Genomic DNA, 22791 nt, shown 5'->3' with positions numbered 1-22791 from the left:
CTGGTGGGGGCAGGGTGACCACCTCATGCTGTTTTTTATTTCCCTGGCATTCTTTCTGCAGTTTAATCATCGCTGGTTTATTGAAGATACAACATCAACATTATCAAGCAAGGAAAGAAAAACCCAGAAGTTTCACATTACAAGACAGGCTGTTAGAGTGGCACATGGATCTTTTTGTAATATTCTTATGATATAACATGATAAGAAGAGAACAATACACTAGGGCAAGAATATGTAATCTCTCTCTTGGTACTGTATTTATTAGTAGTATCACCCAAGTACCTACAGTGCTTTTCATTTAGCAATTTACAAATATTAATAAATCCTCAAAAGGCCCTTGTGAGGCTCGAAAGTATTAGCTCCATTTTACAAATAGGAACATTGAAGCAGACAGAGATTAATGGCCTGATTTTCAGATAGATGGATGTTCAGTACCTCTGAAAATCAGACCATAAGTGTCTTGTTCAAGGCCACAATGAGAGTCTATTTTAGAGCCAGGAATAGACTCATAAGCTCCTGGCTTTCAGTCCTTTAGACAATTACACTTTTCCTCCCATAAACCAGGAATGTTAAGAATTGCTAGCAAAGAGGTCACAAAGTAAAATCTTTTCCCTTTTCAATACTGCTCAGGACACAACTATATTAAGTTGCTAGGTTAGACATTTAACCATTGTTTTTAAGTTAAGTTCTGTAAATAAAGCCTATAATTTAGATAAATTCGGACAAAAGAATTTTTACCACCACTGAATTCCTTAATCGGCCAGTTTACAGTTAAGTTAGCCAGTCTCCTCAGTTTATAAATAACTGCCTAAGATCATATAAAATAAGTACATTATATAAACAAACAGCCAACAAGTTTACTCATTACTCAATTTATTTGGACGAAACAAATAAGTTTGCATGTTTTTGCGTAACCTGATAAAGAAATTGGAACATTTGAAATATATTAGTTTTTTCAATAGTTTTAACTTCAATCTTGGGCAAGGCCTTTTTCTTCTTGTTTTAGGATTCACGTTTCAGTAATACATATGCTCCCATTACTGCCAAAAGAGCATACTGTGAAGAAAACACAAAGAATTATTACAGTTCTGCCTTCTAAAAGATTTGATACCATTAGATGCTATTTCAGAGTAAGTCTCTGTTCAGCATTAACAACTCTCGGATTGGCTTACAACTGTAAGAATTAGACATATTTGGGATGCTATTGGCACATGAAAAAGAGCTTCAGCTGATGAATAGTTTATTCTTATTTTTATAATTATCAAAATTATAAATTCAAATCTTAGATCTTAACATTAACTATGCATTGTAATTGCATGCTTAATTACACATAAATGTGAGCCGACAGGCTAATTGATTAAATGTTACTTAATTGACTGAAAACAAAAAGTCTACATGAAAATATGCCATATGTCTAATTTTCCCTGTGGTAACCAAATTCATATATACAAATCTATTACCAGTTAACGATGTATTTCACTTAGGTGTAGAAATTGCTCCTTTATCATGTAAATACCAAATTACAAGTCCTAACAAGTTAATGTTCAAAATAATGTTGACTTACCTTAAATTTTGGGTAGTCGTTCATTATTATGGTAACCATCCCAACATAAGGCAAAAAGCTAATGGACAAAAGTTAAAGCAGACAAGTGTGAAATAATTTCACAGAGTTAGAGATACCTAAATATTTTCCAAAATATACGTTAGAGCTAGACATTTAATTGAAATGTATGCTCCGTACAGCAAGAGCTTTAAATTAGTATTACTCCAAAGAGCACGTATTTGAAATACAACCTAAGAAAGTGTAACGTAGACCTCTCTCTCTCTCTAATAAAGGCTTCATCCTTCCGCACATTACTAAAACTTGGTAAGATTGACAAGGTTTACACGCCCACCTTCTTATACAGCTGCAAAAGCAACATAGCCTACCACTGGTGAGTGATGTAACTTAAGTTCTAGTAGTTCTCTTTTCATATTAGGGCTTAAGAACAGTTGATTTTGAATGCTGAGATAATGACTGAAAAGCTCCAGCAATACCAAAGGATTTCCTCAAAAGAGGTATTATCTATAAACACCAGGAAAAACAACTCTGTGGCAATGGCAAGCCAATTTTTGGCTGTTCTGAATTGATCTGCCTTATTCAAGAGAGCGGGTGACACTTGACATGAGAAAACTACTTCCACCAAGAGTTTTCTTGATGGCCCAAAACACAGCCAGGACTCTTGGTGTGGCAGACACTAAGTGACTGATCCGAAGTCCACTGAACTCAAATGGAAGATCTCCCATTGACTTCAGTGGACTTTAGGTGAAGTCCTTATGTAGCTTTAAGGAAGGTTCCAAATAAGAATAGTGAAATAACCACAGACCTTAACAATCCATATTTTTGACTGAATATTTTGAGGGTCTTTAGAGAAGTTCTCAGGCAGTTAGTATTCTGACAAAGAGCTAATGTGATTCACCTGAAAGATAACTAATTCTCGAGATGGGTTTGTCTCTTTATGATCAGAGGATTTGATACAGTATTAATTCCTGTGCTTCTACCAACATTGATCCCAACCTAGAACTCAAAATACTTTCTAGCATGTACTTTCTGCATTACTGAGGCAGGAAAAACAGAAAAGTACTGCTTACCCTCTCGCTCTTCCAACAACATCCTTCTTTTCTAGCCAGTTCTGACCTTCTTTGTACAAGCCTCTATCATCAACTTCATTATTATCACCCTTAGTCAGAAATTTGATGTTTCCATTTTCTCTGGAAGGCAACAGGGTGACAAATTAATTTCCACTTCATTTACAACCTCATTAATTAATATTTGCAAAGCACATTGAAGATGAAAAGTAAAATACTATAAGATTAGATACCAATCTGTACACCCAGTCCTACTTGTTTAATATATATCATCAAGGCATTTATGGTTTTCACTGACAGATTTAGTAAATATAACAAAGTTTTTACATCAACCATTCAACATTAGAGAGATGTTTTCCACCAGATACAAGTAGCTATTTGATAGCAGCCTTCAACTACCTGAAGGGGGGTTCCAAAGAGAATGGAGATAGGCTGTTCTCAGTGGTGGCAGATGACAGAACAAGAAGCGATGGTCTCAAGTTGCAGTGGGGGAGGTCTAGGTTGGATATTAGGAAAAACTATTTCACTAGGAGGGTGGTGAAGCCCTGGAATAGGTTACCTAGGGAGATGGTGGAATCTCCATCCTGAGAGGCTTTTAAGGCCCGAACTGACAAAGCCCTGGCTGGGATGATTTAGCTAGGGTTGGTCCTGCTTTGAGCAGGAGGATGGACTAAATGACCTCCTGAGGTCTCTTCCACCCCTAGTCGTCTATGACTCTATGTAACTTCTATTAGCATCAACAGCAGTTATATGCATGTAAAGCCCTACATATTTACAGTAAAGTATACAGTTCTAAAATACTGAAAGTGGCCCTATCAAGAAAAATGAGCTATTGATTTTGAAAAGGTCTATGGTATGTGTGTGTGTGTCTGTGAGAAGGATGAAGAATGCAACAACATCCAGTGAAGTATCAGATATATTGTCTATCAGGGGATTAGAGGATTGATCTTACTCCCAATGAAGTTAACAAAAGTTTAATCGTGTGTTCCTTTGAAGGGAGGGTCAGAACTTGTATCCTGCCTCTTGGTAGTAGCATAGGCTTGATAGACTAACGCACTAGGTAATTTCCATCTTTAACTTCCATGCTCTTGTTCAACTCACCACCATGATTAACACAGATATTATATGCTATTTCAAAGATAAAATTGCTCTATCATATTCTTTTTTGATTAAAAGAAATATTGATGTGCTTTTAAATCTGGAGAAACGGTACAGCTACATAAAAATCAAAACACGGTTAATAAAATAGCAAGACTGCACTGGAAACAGAGAGACACATAAAAGTTAACTGCTAAGTGCCACAATTCTTTCCATCCAGGTTGAATCACAGTTATGTTAGATCTGTATCATTTTGCAAATTATAGGAGACTGATATATTGCAATTATGTTTTGTTTAAAAAAGCACATGAAGCACTATCGAGCTACAAGGGGCTTTTACTCTATTTCATGGAGACGCTACTCAGATGCATAGAATGGAGAATGCATCTGAAGAAGTGAGCTGTAGGCCACGAAAGCTTATGCTGTAATAAATTTGTTAGTCTCTAAGGTGCCACAAGTACTCCTGTTCTTTTTGCGGATACAGACTAACACGGCTGCTACTCTGAAAACTACTCAGATGCAAGACCTTTAAGGAACACCCAGGTGCTACGGAAGTTATATTGGTGATTCAGTAGGTGGCACTCCTCCCTCCCAGATAGAACTGAATCAATGCCAAGCACAGTATTATGGAGGACCATACTGCTACGGATACCAACTTTCAGACAAGACACAAAACTGAAGCCCTGACCACTTGCTGGCAAAAAGCCCTTGATTCTTTTTGTAAGAGGAGGAGTCTTAAGCCCAGTGACATGGCCAAACTCTATGGTGGATCACTATATTCTGCCTATCTAAATGTTACCTGCAGTTTCAAATGGAAAAGATATTTTTCGCTTTGTCCTGAATGTTGCATATTTGCTCTCTGCTGTTAAACAGTTGCCATGTTTCACCCTAGAGATGGCTTCATTTCAGCAGTGGGTGAAGTGATATCATGTATAGCTGAAGTGTATATAAAGCACTTTGGATCAGGATTAAAACAAATGTAAAGTGATTAACTTTACAACATTCACAATGGCATGTAATTGTTCAACCTACTTCTACATGGATTTATAGAGATATTAAGATTGAAAATAAAAGAAAATATACTGCTTTATCTGGTGAACTCTGTGGTTTTCCAGAAAACTGTCTATCATAGAAATGTAGGACTGGAAAAGATCATAAGAGGTCATCTAGTCCAGCCCCCTGCAACGAGGGAGGACCAATTAAACCTAGAACATCCCTAACAGGTGTTTGTCCAACCTGTTCTTAAAATTTCCAGTGATGGGTATTTCAGAACCTCGGCAGGTAACCTATGCCAGAGCTTAACCTATACAAAAGCTTATAAAAAGCTTTTCCTAATATCTAACCTAAATTCCCCTTGCTGCAAACTAAGCCGATTCCTTCTTGTCCCATCTTCAGTGGACATGGAGAACAATTTACCATCCTCTTTATAACAACCTTTTACATATTTGAAGACTTATCAGGCCCCCTTCAGCTCTCTCTTTTCTAGACTAACAAGCCTAATTCTTTCAACCTCTTCTCTGGAGAATTGAAATCTGACCTGCCCCAGCACCAAACTACGAGCTGAAAACCACCCGGCTGCACTGAGAAACAGATCATAGCTTAGCGTAAAGGGGGTAAGCCTCAATCTCTGCCTGTGCATTGCTTCCTCCCAGTCATTAAAACCTCCTCCAGGGAAGATGTGCTGCCAACCTCACAGCACAATCCTACCAAACTGTCACCTCCGTTGTACAGGCACAAATCCTCCCACATCTGAGACAAGGAGAAAGCCTTTTGATTTTTGTCAGAAGCACAAGGCATGTTGGCACTTGAGCCCTGCTGTGTATTAAAGACCTGCTCCACTTTGAGGCAGTGGATTAAGCAGTCAGTTTGCAGCTCCTTAGACCTAGGGAAAAGTGACCCTTACAGGTACAGGCAACATCAGCTGTCCTGCAGCAGCTAGGCATGCAGCACAGCTTTCATACTTCCACAGAAACCTTGCTATCTCAGGCTATGTCTACACTAGCACTTTTGTTGGTAAAACTTTTGTCAGTCAGAAGTATGGGAAAAAACCACACCCTCGACAGAGAAGTTTCGCTGACAAAAGCACCAGTGTGGAAAACGCTATGTTGGCAGGAGATGCTCTCCTGCCCACATAGCTACGGCCGCTCGTTAGGGGTGGTTTAATTATGCCAGCCAGAGAGCTCTCTCCTGCCAGCATAGAGTAGCTGCACAGGACAGCTACAGCTGTGCCCCTGTAAGGTCTGTAGTGTAGACATAGCCTACTTGTGCTTAGGGATGTGTGGAATCAGCGCCTCCATTGCCCCACCCCCTTTCCAGCTAGCATCACCCACATCTGGAAGGGGGGCAGGATAAAGGTGATGGTGCTGTGGCTTGTTTTGCCTTAAGGGAAAACCTTTTCTTATTCTTCCCACTACCACGGTGCCTTCCAGAAGGTCACGCTGAATTTTAGGCAGTTATTCAAATTAAAGAAGGTACTCGGATACATGAATATCTATTAAAAAAAGATATGACGTGGAGGAAGAACCACCAACATCTTTAGTTCGCCTTGTATCAACTCACAGACGGACAACTGGATTAACACCTGCAGCATCAGTGGAAGATTTCTGCTGTTATGGAGTTATAATATAAACCACTTACATTCTTTTTGGAAGAAGTTGTCCATCATATACAAGAATATGGGTGTCTGCTTTTTTACACATCACTCTTCAGTTATTCCCTTTAAATGTGTCAGATAACATTTAAAGGTAAAACACATCCATCTGTCAGTAGCTCTATTATTGTTTTTAATAATGAATCATCTTGGGGATTGTCTATTATTGTACATAGGAAGAAAGTTTTATTCTTTCTTCATTTATTTTGGGTCAAATCTGCATTCTGACAAATTCCATTTATCGATGGGAATGGATTTGACAGAATTGTAAATGAATTCTTTATACTGCTGCCTTCACTCTACCGTTTTTAAAGATTTAGACTTCTGAAGGCTCATGCGGGAAAAGTCACTCTCCTAGTAACAAAAGCCCCAATTCTGCAACAATCACTATGCAGGTGGGTCCCTAACCCCACACAGAGACCCAGAACTTCAAGGATCAGGGCCTTTGTTATCAGAATAATCTTTGGGTGTGTACACGTACCTACACTGAAGTCAGTGGAGCTTCACTCAGGTACAGGGGTCTGCCTAAAAGGAGCCTATTGCAAGATTAGAGCCAAAAAATGTTTCTTTAAATATTGGAAATAAGGTTTCTCTTCCAGTATACCATATTTGCCATTTTCAGGAGACAGTATTAAATTAGAACATAGCTGAAAACACAGCAACGCAAAAGCATACTTAAAAATAATAAAAAAGTGTAATTACTTTTCATGGATTTTGATTACTCTGTGAACTATTGGAATATCTCTGCCTTCAACTTTAAAAACAACTATTTCACCAGCTCTAATAGGGTCTTCTTGGAAATTTGTTAAGAACAACAGGTCTCCTCTATGAAATGCTGGTTCCATGCTGCCACTACAAACAAACAGAGAAACGTTATATTGGCGGTATAATGACGTATGCAAGATGAACTAAAAAGAAAAGTAAAAACAGTATTTAATACATATACACAAATCTGTGATTTTAACTGATACTTGAGTTTTGCCCTTTCATTAACACCACTACTTTTAAAAACTATAAAAACCTATTTAAATGTGACCTGCCTTTGAAAGATCCAAGTGACTGATCCTGTGAAAAATGAAACCCCAGTTTCAAAGAACAAGCTAACAGATTGATTTCATTAAATAGGTTCTATGGAAAAATATTTAGTACTGTCTGCTATAATGAAGAACAAAGGTTTTACCATAGTGGATCAGACTTTTGGTCCATCAAATCTGATTAACATGCCACCAGCAAATCAGTGGCCAATACCTTGTTTCAATGACAGGCCAAAAAAAATACCATAATATATTACGAAGCAAAGCTGTACATAGAAAGGGATAATTCCTGCAGGTAAATCTCATGCTTATGGAAGCAGAATAGCTGATTAATAATCTTCAATTGCATAATTACACATCAGAAAAGTTTACAGCCATTTTTCAAAGCCAGACAGTTTTTGACTCAGTGGCAGCAAGCTACAGGAGATAAAGGCTACAGATCCCATTTCCAATCTCTTGAACAAGGTAGAAACATACATTTGCCAGTGTAACTCTAAAATTTACACTGGCTTGTTATGAAAACATTTTGTTTTAAAATTTGAGATTAGTTTGTTTTGACTGCAGTGCTACAAAAGCAGGGTTACCTCTCGAATGTTTTGGGTGGGCACCCCAGAAGCAATGAAGGATTCCAACATATATTTACATGGTTCAGAAATTAATATGGTGCTTTACAGCTGTATTGCTCCACTGCTCATGGAAACAAGATCACCATGTTGGTTGGTCAAAAGGTAAGAAGATATTTATGTACAATAAAGTTGTACAGGATCTGATCATGGAGAAAAATTTCTCCAGTAAACTTACCATCCTTTGCAAAATAGCTTACTCTAAAATGGATCTTAAAACAGATATACAAAAAAAAGTGTTATTTAAGGATTTGCTAACAGCTAACACAGAACTTTGGCTGTATCTAAAGCCTAAAATATTCCCTAATTCTACTATTACATATTATCCTTACTGATGCAATTTCATATGGCCCAATCCTTGTGTGCTTAACTTTACACATTTGACCAAACCTAATAGGTTTGCAGGATGGGGCCCTTATACAATAAAGTATTACATTAAATGTAGTCATTACTGAGAGAGGTAGAAGCAGCACGGACATTTATAAATAGTTGTCCAGAAAGGGAGTTTTGCCACAATTACTGCCCACTCTAATATCAATATAATGTGATCATAAAAAATCTGAGTGAGAAAGATGCCATTTTGATGGTGAAAAACGTAGAGAGGCAGTTGACAACTCTGAATATTTATAGCTAATATATATTATCTTGAAAGATCTTTTTTGCAGGCAAAATATGCCATAATTTAATTAGCTTCATAAGGCAATTCTCCACTGGAACTAACATTTTCACACCTGGTCTCTACATTGGGGTTCTGCTCCATGACTAGGCTTCCTAGGCATTCTGGGAACATAATAATAAAGTTAGGCACCTTTTCCATATTCAGGCATATAACGAACACATCTGGACTTTCAAAGGTGCTAAGCATCCAGAGCTGTCACTGACTGCAAGCACCTGGCAGCTCTAAAAATCAGGCCATGTTTTATTTAGATATCCAAATATGGATTGAAGCGCTAACTTTAGGCACCCCAGTTTGAAAATGTTGGTCTGGGTGCTTATTTACCTATGTGATAATATTTTACTATTGGATAACAAATAATTTGAGGTATATTTGCACCAGAAAAAAGTTAGGTTCTATTGTTATAACAAAACAAGTAGTGATTTAAACAGACATACCTGAGTACCACAACAATAGGGCTTTCACTTCCCGTGATGACAATCAGACCTTTCCATATCATAAGCGCAGAAGACACAATCATGGCAAAATTTAATACTTGGTAATATAGCTGCAAAGACACAAACAAACCAAGATCCCCCCAAAAATAAAATTGTCCAGTTAACAAGTACAGACTAGAGGTACAAAAGCAGAAATCCCTGCTACAAACAGGTTTTCATTAACCTCACTATTTTAATGTGGATTTCCTTCACCAGAGTCACACCTGGACACTATGAAAGTTTAACCAACTCAACCTATTTTATTTTGCAAAACAAAACTATGATGTATGAAACATGGATGTTTTAGGTACACAACATATGCATATGGTAATTTCCGGTATTTGGAACACCTCTGAAACCAGAAAACAAAACTGGTATGCTTTTCTTAAAAAAAAAAAAAAAAAAGTTGTGCATTAACAGTCATGATAATGGTACAATGGTCTTGACACAAGCATACTAAAGTAGACTAGGGTGAAATCTTGGCCCCATTGAAGTCAATCGCTGACTTCCATGGAGCCAGGATTGCACCCCGGGATGACATCCTCACCCCTACTCTAGTCTCTTTATGCCACATGAAAAGGCCAGAGCAGTATAAAGGAGCTCTAAAAACCCCATAACCAACTGGGGGAGGATTCCCTGGGCACAGGCAAGGTGATAGACCACAGCAATGTAGCTTCCTGAGGACCCCTTGCAAGACCTGGAGTAGAGGCACATGTGGTGGGCAGGGATGAGGGCATGTCAGAGTGCAGCACAGTGGAAATTTGAGCAGCAAAGTGGTCTGTAGAGCAGCCTGGGGAGGCTCCTGTAACTCAGACAACCCCAGGGACAACAAAGAATCAGGAGGGCAAGATGGTGACTTAAAACCATTTAACCCCTACCTTGTCTACAGCTGCAAATGTTGTGCTACATTATACTGCACTGCAACACAATCTCTGACCTTGTGATTAAAGCCTCAGTTCTGCACTGTGACCTGCACAGGTGGAATTCTGAAGCCACGTGGAGCCCCAGTGAGGTCAAAGTTAGAAATTCTGCACACAATATTTTAAAATTCTGCATATTTTGTCAAAATAACACAATGTAATCAGGCCAGTTTCAATTATTTTGGTAATTTATTTCAAAATACCTGTCAACAAATATGGCTGTAACAATACAGACAACATAAAAGATTCAAGAAATGTTTTTTGACAAATAGATTCTTTACTGGGCATATGAATACATAATTCTGAGTAATTCATTTAAACTACAGTACAAAAACATTTTCCACACCCCTCAGAAGCAGTGCAAAGACTTGTGGGAGTCAGGGATAACGGAAGAGCTGAAGAAACTGGAAGTAATTGCTGGGAAGAAGCCTGGGAGTGAACCGGAGGGCTGTTGGGTATGGGTAGGAGATGTATGGAACAGGTTTTTGTTTTGTTTTTTTTTGGGGGGGGGGTCCAGGGAGAGAATTGTTAGGGAGTTGGGGAGTGTAGCCCTGAGGATGTAAGCATGAACAAATTAGCCTCCACCATGAAGATCCTGGCTGACCCCTAGCCTCTCTCACTCAGTCAGGCACATCTGCGCCTGTCCCCATGTGTCCCTGTACCCTCACCCCTATGTGTCCCCGTATCCTCACTCAGACACCCCCAAACCCTATGTAGCCCTGCACCCCCCCTCCCATTCACCCCCACCCCAGTTTTTCCTCCCCACTAACTCTTCTGAATTCAGTCTGTGTGAGCTCCCAGCAGTCCCATGTGGCCCACGCTGTCCATTCCCCCCACCCATATCCTGTGCCTCCTCACCAGGTCCCAGGGACAGGGCTCTGTGAGAAACATAGCTTCTTCTCTCTATCCCTCTCTCCGCAGCTGGCTGCTCCTGCCTGGCAGCAGCTGCCCTTTGTTCTGGATACCCCAACAACCTCCGGTGGGCAAAAGGTGTAACTGCAGCGCTATCAGGCAGAATGTATTTTCTGCGGAGAAAAAATATTCTGCAGGACATGAATCCTGATAGTGCACAGAGGCACAGAATTCCCCCAGGAGAGCTGCCCACCTCTGCAGATCACAATGTGGGATCTGGCTTAAGTTTCCCCCATATCTGTGCCTGCACTTCAGTTGTGGCTTACAACACCTCTATTTACTACTCCATTCCTGGACCTCTCTTGTCAACACTTCCACTGACAAATCATGAGGTGGTTTTGTAATGTGGAGAAACAGAAAAGAGAAAGATATGCTCCTTAAGAAAGTGCTAATTCTCTCCTTGATTGCACTTATATCACTCCTATTACTGTTCATGAGAGCTTCTTGCACACATACACAAGAAACTGGGCCCTTTATTGTGAACCTATCAGCATTCAGAGCCACTGTACTGTAAACAAGTGGAACTTTTGATCAGCAAGAATATTTGGGAGTTGTGTATATCATTCTCTGTTATCCTCATATGTGAAACTCATATCTGCAAAATATTGCAGACATTTAGGTTTAATCTTGTCGTCATCTCCCCAAAAAAGCCTGATTTGGTAGCCTTAGTAGGACACTTTATTTTTGGGAGGGTGGAGGTTGGAGAGGGGATACCTCACAGTTCAATTTTTACTTAGGGATACTCCAGTTAGAGATCAGCAGTGACCAGGAGCACCTCTCCATATCTTTTGGCTTACTACAAGAGACGGAGTGGTCTAAGACTAGGCATGGAATTCAGAGTCAAAAAGCCTGAAATTTTTGACAGGAAGCTACAAACACAAAGCTGAACTTTGAGGTATATACTAGAAAAAGCACTGATGTTCATGTGTATTAGCTGTTTCACCACAGTAAATATGTGCAGGGATCCCATATGAGTATCAAGAATAGCAGCATGATGGACTTCTACAAAGTAGAACAAGCAGGAAGGAAACAGCAAAAGATAGGGCACATTGCCAATCTGCCACATAACAAGCACAAAGTAGATTGGCTGGTTGAGAACTTGAGCATCTTGTTATGCTACATGGGTAAGATGACTGTATATCTGAAAACCAAGGATGTCCTAGTTTTTGGGGCCTGTTCCAATGCCTCAGGCAGTTTTACAAGAAAACAGGGCTTCGGCCTGATTTTTGGGACCCCTCTCCACAGCTTCTCAATACCTAAATAATTGAACCAGTAATATTGACAGCAAGTTGGCCATGGGCACATGTGACAGGAAGACTACCACATATCAATAACAAGACTGCCACATCTGCCACTTTACCCTCCCCATCCACAAAGGCCCTGATGAGCCCATTAACTTTGTCTCAAACTTGCTCGCTCCTGAGTGGCAGGGGAAGGAGACAGAGATGAGTAACTTTGTAAAAGAGGAGGTGTGGGCATTCTTTCCTTCCACCAGTAGCCAAAAAACTTGAGGTGCAACCCTCCCAGTCCTCAAACAAAGGTTATTGCTTAGGACAGATATTCCAGGGTTTATATTTTTAGGGTGAAAATCTGAGAATCCCACACATGAAATAACCATGCCTGAGATACCCACAAAACAACTCGGTCTGACACTCCGTGGTACGCTAGCTACAAAACAGGAGCATGAAGTGCACACTCACAACGTTAGACCTCTAGACTGAATGCAGCGCAACACAAGACTGAGCGGCCCAACATGCAGACATCACTACACACATGCAACTGCACAACAGATGCTACATACACAGCAGGGTTAGGTGCTAGTAACGAGAGCAGCACAGCACATACACTTGCATGCAAACCGCAGCCTTAACTTGCCACGAAGCTAAGAGCATGCAACGCGGCCCAAGCACATCGGAAAACACCACCTCTGCAGACACATGTAGCACCCCACCCACCCCCTTTACCTGGCGTTTGTTCATTCGCCGCAAGTCCCCGAATACGTCCATCGCCAGCTGCTTCTGCGGTGTCAATCACAAGGGAAAGAAAGAGGGAATGGGGGGAGGCGGCAGGAAACCAGAGCGAGGGGGGCACCAGTCGTTCCTGCCTAGCAGCTGCGGGGCTGGGGCAGGGCTGAGCCCGTCGGGTTGCACCCCAAGAACCGGGGGGGGGAGAGGCTAAGCCACTCAAGTCCCCCCTGCCCCCAGGAGCAGAGGGCAGGGCAAGGCTAAGCCCCCAGGCGCGAAGTGAGTGAGGCAGGCAGGGCTAAGCCCCAGTGAGTGGGGCAGGGTTAAGCCCCGCCAAGTTCCCCCCAGAAGCAGAGGCACGACGGCTGCCGTAGTACCGAAGCCCCCAGGCCCAGCCGAGGGTTGCCAGGAGACCCGCCCCTCAAAAAGCCTGATTGGTTTGAAAAACCGCCAACACCGCCCAAAAAAAAGCGAGGGACGGAATTTGGGGGCCGGGCGTCATGACGCTGGGCGGGGTGTGTGTGAAACGTCATGACGCTGGGCGGGGTTTGTGGAGGGGGCGCCTGTGGGCCACACACAGAAAAAAGGGCCCAAAACACCGCGGGCCGCGGCAGCTATAGGCAGCCCCCATCCCTCTGGCCGCGGAGCTCTCCCGCCGCTAGATCTGGCTGTCCAGGTGGGGCAGTCATCTCTGGCTCGCTTAGACCCCTGGGAATTGTAGTCCAGCTCCTTTTCCTCCTCCAGTACCGCGCAAGGAACAGCAGAGTGGCGGGACTACAACTCCCAGAATGCCACCGTCGCACGCTACCCGCGGAGGCAGGCCCTCTATGAAGGTTCTATAAAGCTGCCCAACCGTTTCTTGTCAGGCGCGCGCAAAGCGAGAATCGAAGTCTCAGGGGGACCCCACCGCGAGCCTGGAGCGACAGCGTGACCGCTCAGGGGGTCCGGCCCTGCCTCTTGGATCAGGCAGCGTGTTGGGCAGCTCCGCGTCTGAGCGGCTGCCCCGTGGACACAGCTCATTGGCGGGGCTCGCGGATGTGGCGGGAAAGGCTGGAGGCGGGGGCGGCGCTGAGGGGTGTGGGGCGAAGCGGGGCGGGGGTTAGTGGTGGGGAGGCCCCCACCCCTCAGTGGCCGGGGAGTTCCGGGGCCGGCTCTGGGGTCACTGGGAGCTGTAGTGGGGGGCGAGGCGGCTTGGGAGCAGCGGGAGCTTGGCCTAATAGCGCCCAGTCACCGCCGCACGGGTACAGAGCCCCGCCAGCGGGAACCGGGGGGAGCCGCCAGGCACCGTGTCCTGCTTGGCGAGGACAGTGCCCGGAGCAGGACGACGCAGGGGGTGGGGAGGCAGTGCCTTGGGTGTTGGGGGGAGCAGGCGCTACCCAACGGCGGATGCGGTGGGGGGTGGAGGGCAGCTGGATGTCCCAGGTTTCTGTACTTCAGAAGGCGGAGATCCGGCCTTTGTGTACCTCAGAATTGGCAACCGTGGTTGGGACTGGGGGATGGAGGAGTGCGGGGCTGGAGCTGTGTGGAGAAGGGAAGGGAGGGACTATTGGGGTCTTCATGAACTTGGTGGCTAATTGTGCTGATCACGGCAAACCCACAATAGAAACACTGCTGCCCTGTGTGCAAGCTCTGCATATACAGGGCCGTCTTGCCCAGGGGACAGAATGATGCATTTCCTGCAACCCTCTCAGCCAAAGCTGTAAACACTCCTTTCTTTGTAAAGTACTGAAAATGAAAAGTGGATCCCAATGAAAACATAAGCCATTTCTATGTGATATCACTCGCACAACTTAGTCACAAATTTCTAGGACAATGGAACAAACAATACCACCCAAAATGTAGAGTTTGTCCATACGGTTCCTACTTCAGGTGCTCATGTGTATGAGATCAGAATCTGTTAAATAGCAGTGTCCACTGGGCTGCGCTTGCACCATGCAGTCCTTGCACATCTCTTTCCTCCCCTCCCACCCCCACATGGTATAGGGCAAGAAGGTGGGTTAGTGGATTAGAGATACTTGCAATAAGCCATGAATCTAGTGTCTTTATTAAGACCATGATTTTTATTGTCTAGCTTCCATGTGAGTGGTGGTATTGTTGTGAAAGAATTATCTTTAACAGCAATGATGATACCACTCACAATTACTATGTCCCTGCCAACAATCACAAGAAAAAAGATTCATCTGATACCACAGAGTGAATAAAATCACACTCTTTATCATTACATTGATTACGTAAGGAAAAAAATTGATAGTGAAATCCTTAACAAACATCACATGCACCATGATTTCTCTCTCAACTGCAAAGAGGCCAGCTATACAGTCCCTGAAATCACCATATAATAACAAGCAGACAAACAGGGCTCCATCTTAGTCTCAACCATGATGAGTGCATGAAGGCCAACTGACAACTCAGAGTCTATAAAGAACTCAAAGACCCCACACTGCAATTTATCCAGGAATTTAAGGATATTCTTATAATCCTTCCCCAAAGAACTCCAAGAGAAACTCTATAAACTCATCCATCCACGAACTCACCACAGGGACCTTCTACATACTTCCCAAGATAAACAAAGGAGCCCAGGCATACCCATCTTGTCTGGCCATGGCACTCTTAGTGAAGGAATATCAGGACTCAGAAACCATCCTCAAACCACTCACCACACAAAGGGCCAGTTTCCTTCAGGACACAACAAACTTCCTCCACAAACTCCACAACATTAACAACCTCCCTCCCACCATGGATGTCACTTCCTTATACACCAACATCCTTCATAATGATGGTCTGCCTCAAATATTTATAGGACAATGGACAACCCTCAGATATCCACCCTAACCACATCACCAAACTCATCCATTTCATCCTCAGTCATAGCAATTTTATTTTCAATAACACACACTTTGTCCAAGCCATGGGAACAGCCACGGATCCTAGGATGGCTCCCCAATATGCCAGCCTCTTCATGGGCCACCTTGAAGAACAATTTCTGGACAAATGCACTACAAAACCAATGATATACCTGAGATATATTGATTGATATTTTCATCCTTTGGACAGATGACTTAAAGTCCCTCAGATTTTCACCACAACTTCAACAGCCACCACCTAGCCATTAAACTCTCTCTGAAACTCACATTATTTCAACTTCCTGCACACCATGATTAGCTTCAGCAATGGAATCCTATAAACAATTATGTACAAGAAACCCATGGATCATCACCTCTACCTTTGTAGATCCAGTAACCACATCAAACATGCCACAAAATCTGTTATCTACAGCCAGGAACTCAGATACCTCAGAATATGCTCCAAGGAAATAGTCTGGGATACTGTTTAACCCAGTTAAAACTACCTTCAAACAAGGACATGCCACCAGAGAAGAAGATTGCATCATGGAATGGAACATCCAAATACCCAAAGAGAACCTGCTTCAATACAGAAATAAAACCCTCTCTGACTGCACACCTCTAGTTGTCACCTACCACACCACACTGGAACCCATATTGGGTATCATCAAACAACTACAACCCATATTCCATGGAGACCCCATCCTGAAATAATTTTTTTCTAAACCCCTTCTTCTGGCCTCAAACAACCCCCAACCTCTCCAAGCTCATTATCAGGAGCAAGCTCCCCACAGACCAGGAGACACCAATTCAGAACAGCACCAGACCCTTCTAGAACAACAGATGCAAAACCTGCAGACATATCTCCACTGCTACAATGATAAACACTCCTACAAGACATCTTTCAAGACCCATGGTATGATGAAGTGGGACTGTTCTTAATGTTTCCTCTGAATACTGTGTGAGTGCCTCAGTTTCCCCTGTGCATTTCTTAAGTCTCTAGGCGGTGGGATAAAGGCCAGTCTGCATAGATCACTGACACACTGTCTCCCTGGCAACTAATGGCCAGGCCCTTCCCCCCTGCAAGGGGATGCTAAAGGTGTGGGAGAATAAAGGTCAGGTGACCTCCTGGCCCAGGAAAGGAACTCAGCAGAGAAGGAGGGGCTGGAGGGGGTTTTGCAGTTTGGGAGCTGGCTAGGGACGAGGAGTGAGGGCAGACATGGGGGTCTGCCTCGCTGGGCCCCAGAATGGATTCGGCTGAGGGGTCTGGTTCTCTGTACCTACAAGCTCTGTTTTAGACCGTGTTCCTGTAATCGAATAAACCTCTGTTTTACTGGCTGGCGAAGAGTCATGTCTGACTGCGAAGTGGGGGTGCAGGATCCTGTGACTTCCCCAGGACCCCGCCTGGGTGGACTCGCTGTGGGAAGCGCACGGAGGGGCAGAGTATGCTGAATGCTCCAAGGAGAGACCCAGGAGGTGAAGCTGTGTGAGCTTCTTGCACTGGAGACAGTCTGCTCCAAGGGAGAGGAGGCTCCCCAAAGTCCTGACTGGTTTGGTGGGGAGCAGTTCCAGAGCATCGCCCGGGAACTCCGTGACACATGGGTCAGACACATGTCTGTCACAACATGTGGTGCAACTCATCCACTGCAGTACATGCCTTAATAATAACTATGTGGGTGAAATCTGACTATCACTACGCTCTCAAATGAATTCATACAGGAAATGATAAAAGACAAAAACACCCTATCACCTGTGGGTGAGCACTTTTCACAGAGCGATCACTCTATATCTGACTTATCAGTTCTCATCCTCAAAGGAAACCTGCATAACATTTTCAAAAGACAAGCCTGGAAGCTTAAATTTTTAACTTTGCTAGACACTAAAAGTCATGGTCTTAATAAAGACACTGAATTTATGGCTTATTATAATAATCTGTAACCCACTAACCCTCCGCCCCTTCTTGTTCTATAACTACAGAGGTGTTAACAGAGGTAACATCTTGAATGGCCTTCCTCAAGTGCTTAATCTGGTCCTGGTCCAGAACACCTGCCTCCTGCAGCCTCTATGAAATATCCCAGTACGGGTGAATGTTTCTGCTGGCTGGCCAAAAAAAATCAAGGAGGATAGAATATTCCTCCCAGACATTGATCATTACTGAGGTATGCTCAGCAGGCCAAGTGGCTGCTGTCAGAGCTGTAACCATTGTCACCAGTATTGATCTGTAAAGAGTATAATGGAAAGCTGTTCTGATGTGGACAATGCAGCATGCTTCCACTGGTGAAAACAAGGGAACAGAGTCCTTTATAGATTGGGTAAGGGTCAAAGAGAAAAGGATTCAGTAAATTGTGGGTATGGGGGTAGAGGACTATTAATACTTGAGACTTGGGACCTGCCTCTTACCCACCATCTAAACTACAAAGCGACCGGTACAGGGCTTGCCCTTTACTCACCTTGAGACATATGCTTCAGGGGTTTACATATGGATAATGGACAAGCCCACACATGGACACATTTACAATTGCTAGTGTAGATGTACCATTAGTGTATTAACCAAAACCCAGAGACTTCACACTGGTATTTACTGTATCTGCTTGATGTAAAACAGATCTGTAGTACCTAAAAACCCAGGGTCACAAAGACTGCTCCTTCCCTAGTCTTCCAGGAGCACACAGCAAGACCAGTGTATGTTGGGTGGACAGGGTTGGAGCAGGCTGCACCGATAAACAGATGTAGTAGTCACTCAATGTTTTACAGGTGTTAATAAGCAAAGGCGACGTGGGAGCAAACAAGGAGATATGGGAGGACAAAGTCAAGACTCCAAGATTACCAGATTTAGGAAGCATACTTAAGATCTGAGTTAAGGAGAGGGGTAGGCAACAATGGAGATGTTACTCTTAATGAGGGCTTTACCATTTGAAGCAGTAAAAGAATAAAGAATCAAAATCAGTCACTTTCTTTGTGAAGGCTGTCTGCAATTCTTGTGAAACAGGTTTTCTTACCATACTGTTTAGGCTTCAAAAGGATTTTTCCTCCCTTCATTGAGAGGAAATCTGTTATTCATCTACTTGAAGAAGTGACAAAATAAAGATTAAAAATAGTGTTTGCGGCAACTTGATCAGGGAAAACAATCAATAGAAGAGAAGCTGACATATAGTGTCTGTGTTGAATGTTTTATCAAAATAGTTTGTAGCATCAGCTTGTTTTTCATACATCTTCCAAGATATATGGAGTCTTTTTACAAAGTTTAGAGAGGGCACCAAACAAAACAGATAGAAAAAAAAAGAAGAATAAAAGGAAAAATTAGGCAAAGATGTGGGGTAAGTCCAATGTCCAGACACTCCTGTGGCATATTCTGTTCACAATATTGTGATGAATTGTTAATGAGAGGTTCATGAGTAATTCAGGTTTCTGAATTTCATCCATTACTGTATGAGTAACTGCATTTGATTTTCATTCCACAGAATTTCTCGTAAAAGAAAGAATAATTTCTCATATGTTCTTCTGTTTCCAATTAGTCTCCTTATAATGAACCAGTTCTCAATTATTGCCTAACTGAATGGCTGTTAGACTTCTACAACAATGATTATGTAGAGCCCATTGGTTTATGAGCTGTAAGCCTTCTACAGTTGTTTTCGATGCTAGCAAACTGATAATAGCTATGCTGCCTAGTGGCCAGAGTCCATGGTTGCTGCTGGGCTCACGGCTGTGTGGCATAGTGGCCAGAGTCAGTCACTGTCAGGCTGAGTTGCCACCTCATGGGGGCGGCTGCCAGGATAGGGGGACTCGGGCCCTCCCTCTCCACTGGGTCCCAACCCAGGGTCCTGTTGGTGGCAGGGTTGCCTGCCACCAGCTAAGCGGGGATCCGGCTAAAACATGCTGAGCTAGCCTCCTGTTGTCCAACCAACTCCCTGTAAAGTCTCCCTGGGTTTCTTCCTACCTGCTCCTCTGCATCTTGTGGCTTCCTAGTTCCCTTGGTTCCTTCTCCCTCAGTCACGTCCAGCACCTGGGGGTTGAAGGTTGCTGTCAGCTGGCTGGCCTCCACGTTGTGGAGTGCCCACAGCCCTTCAGCAGGGGCCAGCAGCACACCTCCTTCCCCTACAGCAGTCCATCCAGAGTGAGACAGGCTGCTCCCTCTTATACTGGTGTTGCACTTTGAGCATGCCCAGTAGGGCTGTGGGGGCATGGCTTCCTCATCCCACAGTGAAGGGTTAACCGCCACAGTCCCAGTGTGGGGCATGCATGCTTCGTCACAGGTCCCTAGGCATTTGTAGTGATCCCCCTCTGAACAGCCTCAACCTTTTCTCCCATCTTCCCTCTTTCCCCTCGGGCCAAACTCACAATGGTTAGGACTTTAGCTGAGCTGTGTGCCTGCCAAGGGAAAGTGAGAAAGTGGTATGTGTAACTTGTATGCATCAGAGCTGTGAGTGCACTCACAATAGTTTCTCTGTCTGTTGTTTCTTTAACTTCTGTAGATGTGCCCTTGAGGGTCTCCTCCTACACACTGGCTGAGCAGCTCTGTCTGAGGAGATGAACCAGAAGGAGTAAAGAAGACGACATCTTCAGGGAGGTGCCGCAACCATCTGATGCTGCTGACAGCGACCAGAGAGCATGGAGAGAAGCTGTCAATGAAAAACTGAGAATGCATAGCCAGGAGAAGAATCAGGCAGGAGCGGAAGATACAGCTGCTCGAGGACCAAACAGACATGTTGATTGTGCTGCAGGTGGAACACATCCATGTTCGCCTCCCATACAGCAGCTCATACAGAACTGCCTTCCATGCCCTCCCCATACTCCCCACACACATTCCTCATGTGTTCCCGAGCCATCGCATTACCCCATGCACTCCACCCCTAGGGACACGTCTCACAATGACAACTGAACATACACCGTGTTGGAAGATCTCATTTCAAAAAGTGCTCTTCATTGTCATGTCCCTGGTAAGAAATAGAAATGTTTGTGTAGCTGTATACATAAAAAAATGTATGTATAGAAAGAAAATGAATTTTCATTTGTCTCCTACATACAGTGGTTGCTGCTGAAATTCATACACAGTGGCAATCTGTGCATTTGCAGAGTGCAATTAACACAAACAGCCATCATTACAGAGGTCATGCTACGATGCAAGACAGAAGTGCCTGCTCAATGTATTACAGAAAGGCATATTACTGTGGCTCATTGTCAAAATGTTCCTTCAAAACCTCCCTGATATGAATAGCTCCCTGTTGAACCTCCCTAACAGCCCTACTATCTGGCTGCTCAAAAGCAGCTGCCAGCCAAACCACCTTAATGCGCCACCCCGGCAGAAATGTCTCTCCCTTAGTTTCACAAATGTTATGCAGAGCACAGCAGGCTGCTATGACCATGGGAATATTTTCCTCATTGAGGTCTAACATGGCAAAAAGGCAGCACCAGCGACCCTTTAATCTGCCAAAGGCACATTCAACAGTCATGGAGCAGCTGCACACTGTGGACCATTGGTATGGAGCTTTGTAATCAAGCACCTGCTGAGCCTGTTGTTGAAGTGCTCCTTGCTGCAGTTAAGGTTTCTGATGTAAGGCTTCATGAGCCATGGGAGCAAGGGGTAGGCTGGGTCTCCCAGGATCACAATTGGCATAGAAAAGTAGTCCTTTCTGTTAATGTACTCAATTGCAAGGTGGTCTGGGGCCAAAATGGGGGCTATGCATGTCATCGATCATCACGCCGCAGTTAGGGAATCTCATTGCCACAAAGCCAGACGCTATTTGCTGCACATTGCCCAGAGTCACAGTCCTTTGTATCAGGAGGTGACTAATGGCTCTACACACTTGCATCACTGCAGCTGACACAGTGGACTTCTCAACTCCAAACTGATTCTTGACTGATCAGTAGCAGTCTGGAGTTGCCAGCTTCCATACAGCAATCACCACTCCCTTCTCCACCATGAGGGCAGCTTTCATTTCAGTGTCCTTGTGCTGGAGGGCAGCGGCGAGCTCCACACACAGTTCCAGGAGGTGGATTTGCACATCTGAAAGTTCTCCTGCCACTTCTCGTCATCCCAAACCTGCATCACGATGTGATCCTACTACTCAGTGCTTGTTTACAAAGCTCCATACCAATGGTCCACGGTGTGCAGCTGCTCCATGAATGCCAAATTCTGGTTTGCCCTGGTATGTGGCATAGTAATAGCCTTGAATTTTCTAAGTGGCCCCCAAATTTGTGCGTATATAGTTATACTTAACCTTCACTATACCTGAGCGTTTGCTCTGCCATAATAAATGTGTGTACATTTTAAATCCTGAAGGCTCAAAGGATCTCTCTAAATAAGATTTCTTCTGGGAATAAGTAAATGCAAGATGGACATTAAGGACATTTTTAACATGTCTGCCTTGATAATAGTCAGTTTTAACTATTTCTGTAGTGCCCATCATACTTAAGCTGAGTATCATTTTTATCAGATGAAATACAGAGGCAAAGTCTCATGTTGGAAAAGGAGAGAATCAAAGTTAATTAGATATTAAATGTCTCGCTGAAATACCCAAGCAAAACGTCTCATTTCAAGAAGGGGAAACTGTAAAATGGGTTAATCATTTGTACAGTATATCATGTGATTTCCTTCAACTTGGGTGGATTAGCACCAATTAAATTTAACATTAACTTGCTGTGGAAGTGAGAACTCCATTAGGCTGCAGGAAGTGTGGTGAATTGCACTTAGAAATAGATTTGTGCTAACTAGGCAATCTGATTATAGCTCAATTTTTATAACAAAAATGAAACCATTTTACAGTTTTTGTTTTTGTTTTAAAAAGCCATTAAATGTATCAAAATGAGGGAAACTCCCTCCGAAAAACAAGAAAAGGCAGCTCCGGAAATGCATTCATGAATCTTGTATATTTAGATGAAAATCAACATCTTGTGAAGTTTCTTTTTTCCCCCCTCTCAGTTAAGATAATTAGTTCCTTTTTAAAGGCTCTCACATGCTCCTATTGAA

At 43.3% G+C, this 22791-nt stretch overlaps 1 protein-coding gene across 2 annotated transcripts; it reads right to left on the bottom strand.

Moving 5' to 3' along the window:
* Positions 1-235: 235 nt before the first annotated feature.
* SEC11C (SEC11 homolog C, signal peptidase complex subunit) lies at positions 236-19920 on the bottom strand. 2 transcript variants are annotated; one of them, XM_039544956.1, is made up of 6 exons: positions 19762-19920; positions 9147-9256; positions 7079-7228; positions 2632-2751; positions 1565-1622; positions 236-1056 (listed from the first exon to the last, which is right to left on the bottom strand). In XM_039544956.1, the coding sequence occupies exons 2-6, from the start codon at positions 9227-9229 to the stop codon at positions 1003-1005; spliced, it is 465 nt and encodes a 154-aa protein (XP_039400890.1). In that variant the 5' UTR covers positions 9230-9256; positions 19762-19920; the 3' UTR covers positions 236-1002. The 2 variants fall into 2 exon arrangements, with proteins under 2 accessions (XP_039400890.1, XP_039400889.1); XM_039544955.1 differs by lacking the exon at positions 19762-19920 and adding an exon at positions 12982-13524.
* Positions 19921-22791: the final 2871 nt, after the last annotated feature.

The sequence above is a fragment of the Mauremys reevesii genome, linkage group 6 (assembly GCF_016161935.1).
Source record: "Mauremys reevesii isolate NIE-2019 linkage group 6, ASM1616193v1, whole genome shotgun sequence".
NCBI classification, from domain to species: domain Eukaryota; kingdom Metazoa; phylum Chordata; order Testudines; family Geoemydidae; genus Mauremys; species Mauremys reevesii.
The sequence above is the reverse complement of the archived record's forward strand: the minus strand, read 5'-3'. Positions and strand labels throughout refer to the sequence as shown.

What these genes read in the sequence shown, in the direction of transcription:
- SEC11C (XM_039544955.1), bottom strand. Translation starts at nt 13,023, where the DNA reads ATGGACGTATTCGGGGACTTGCGGCGAATGAACAAACGCCAG. An exon ending in GGCGAATGAACAAACGCCAG is followed by an intron (nt 9,257 to 12,981) that starts GTAAAGGGGGTG and finishes GTGTCTTTGCAG; the next exon opens with CTATATTACCAAGTATTAAA. An exon ending in CCTATTGTTGTGGTACTCAG is followed by an intron (nt 7,229 to 9,146) that starts GTATGTCTGTTT and finishes GTTTGTTTGTAG; the next exon opens with TGGCAGCATGGAACCAGCAT.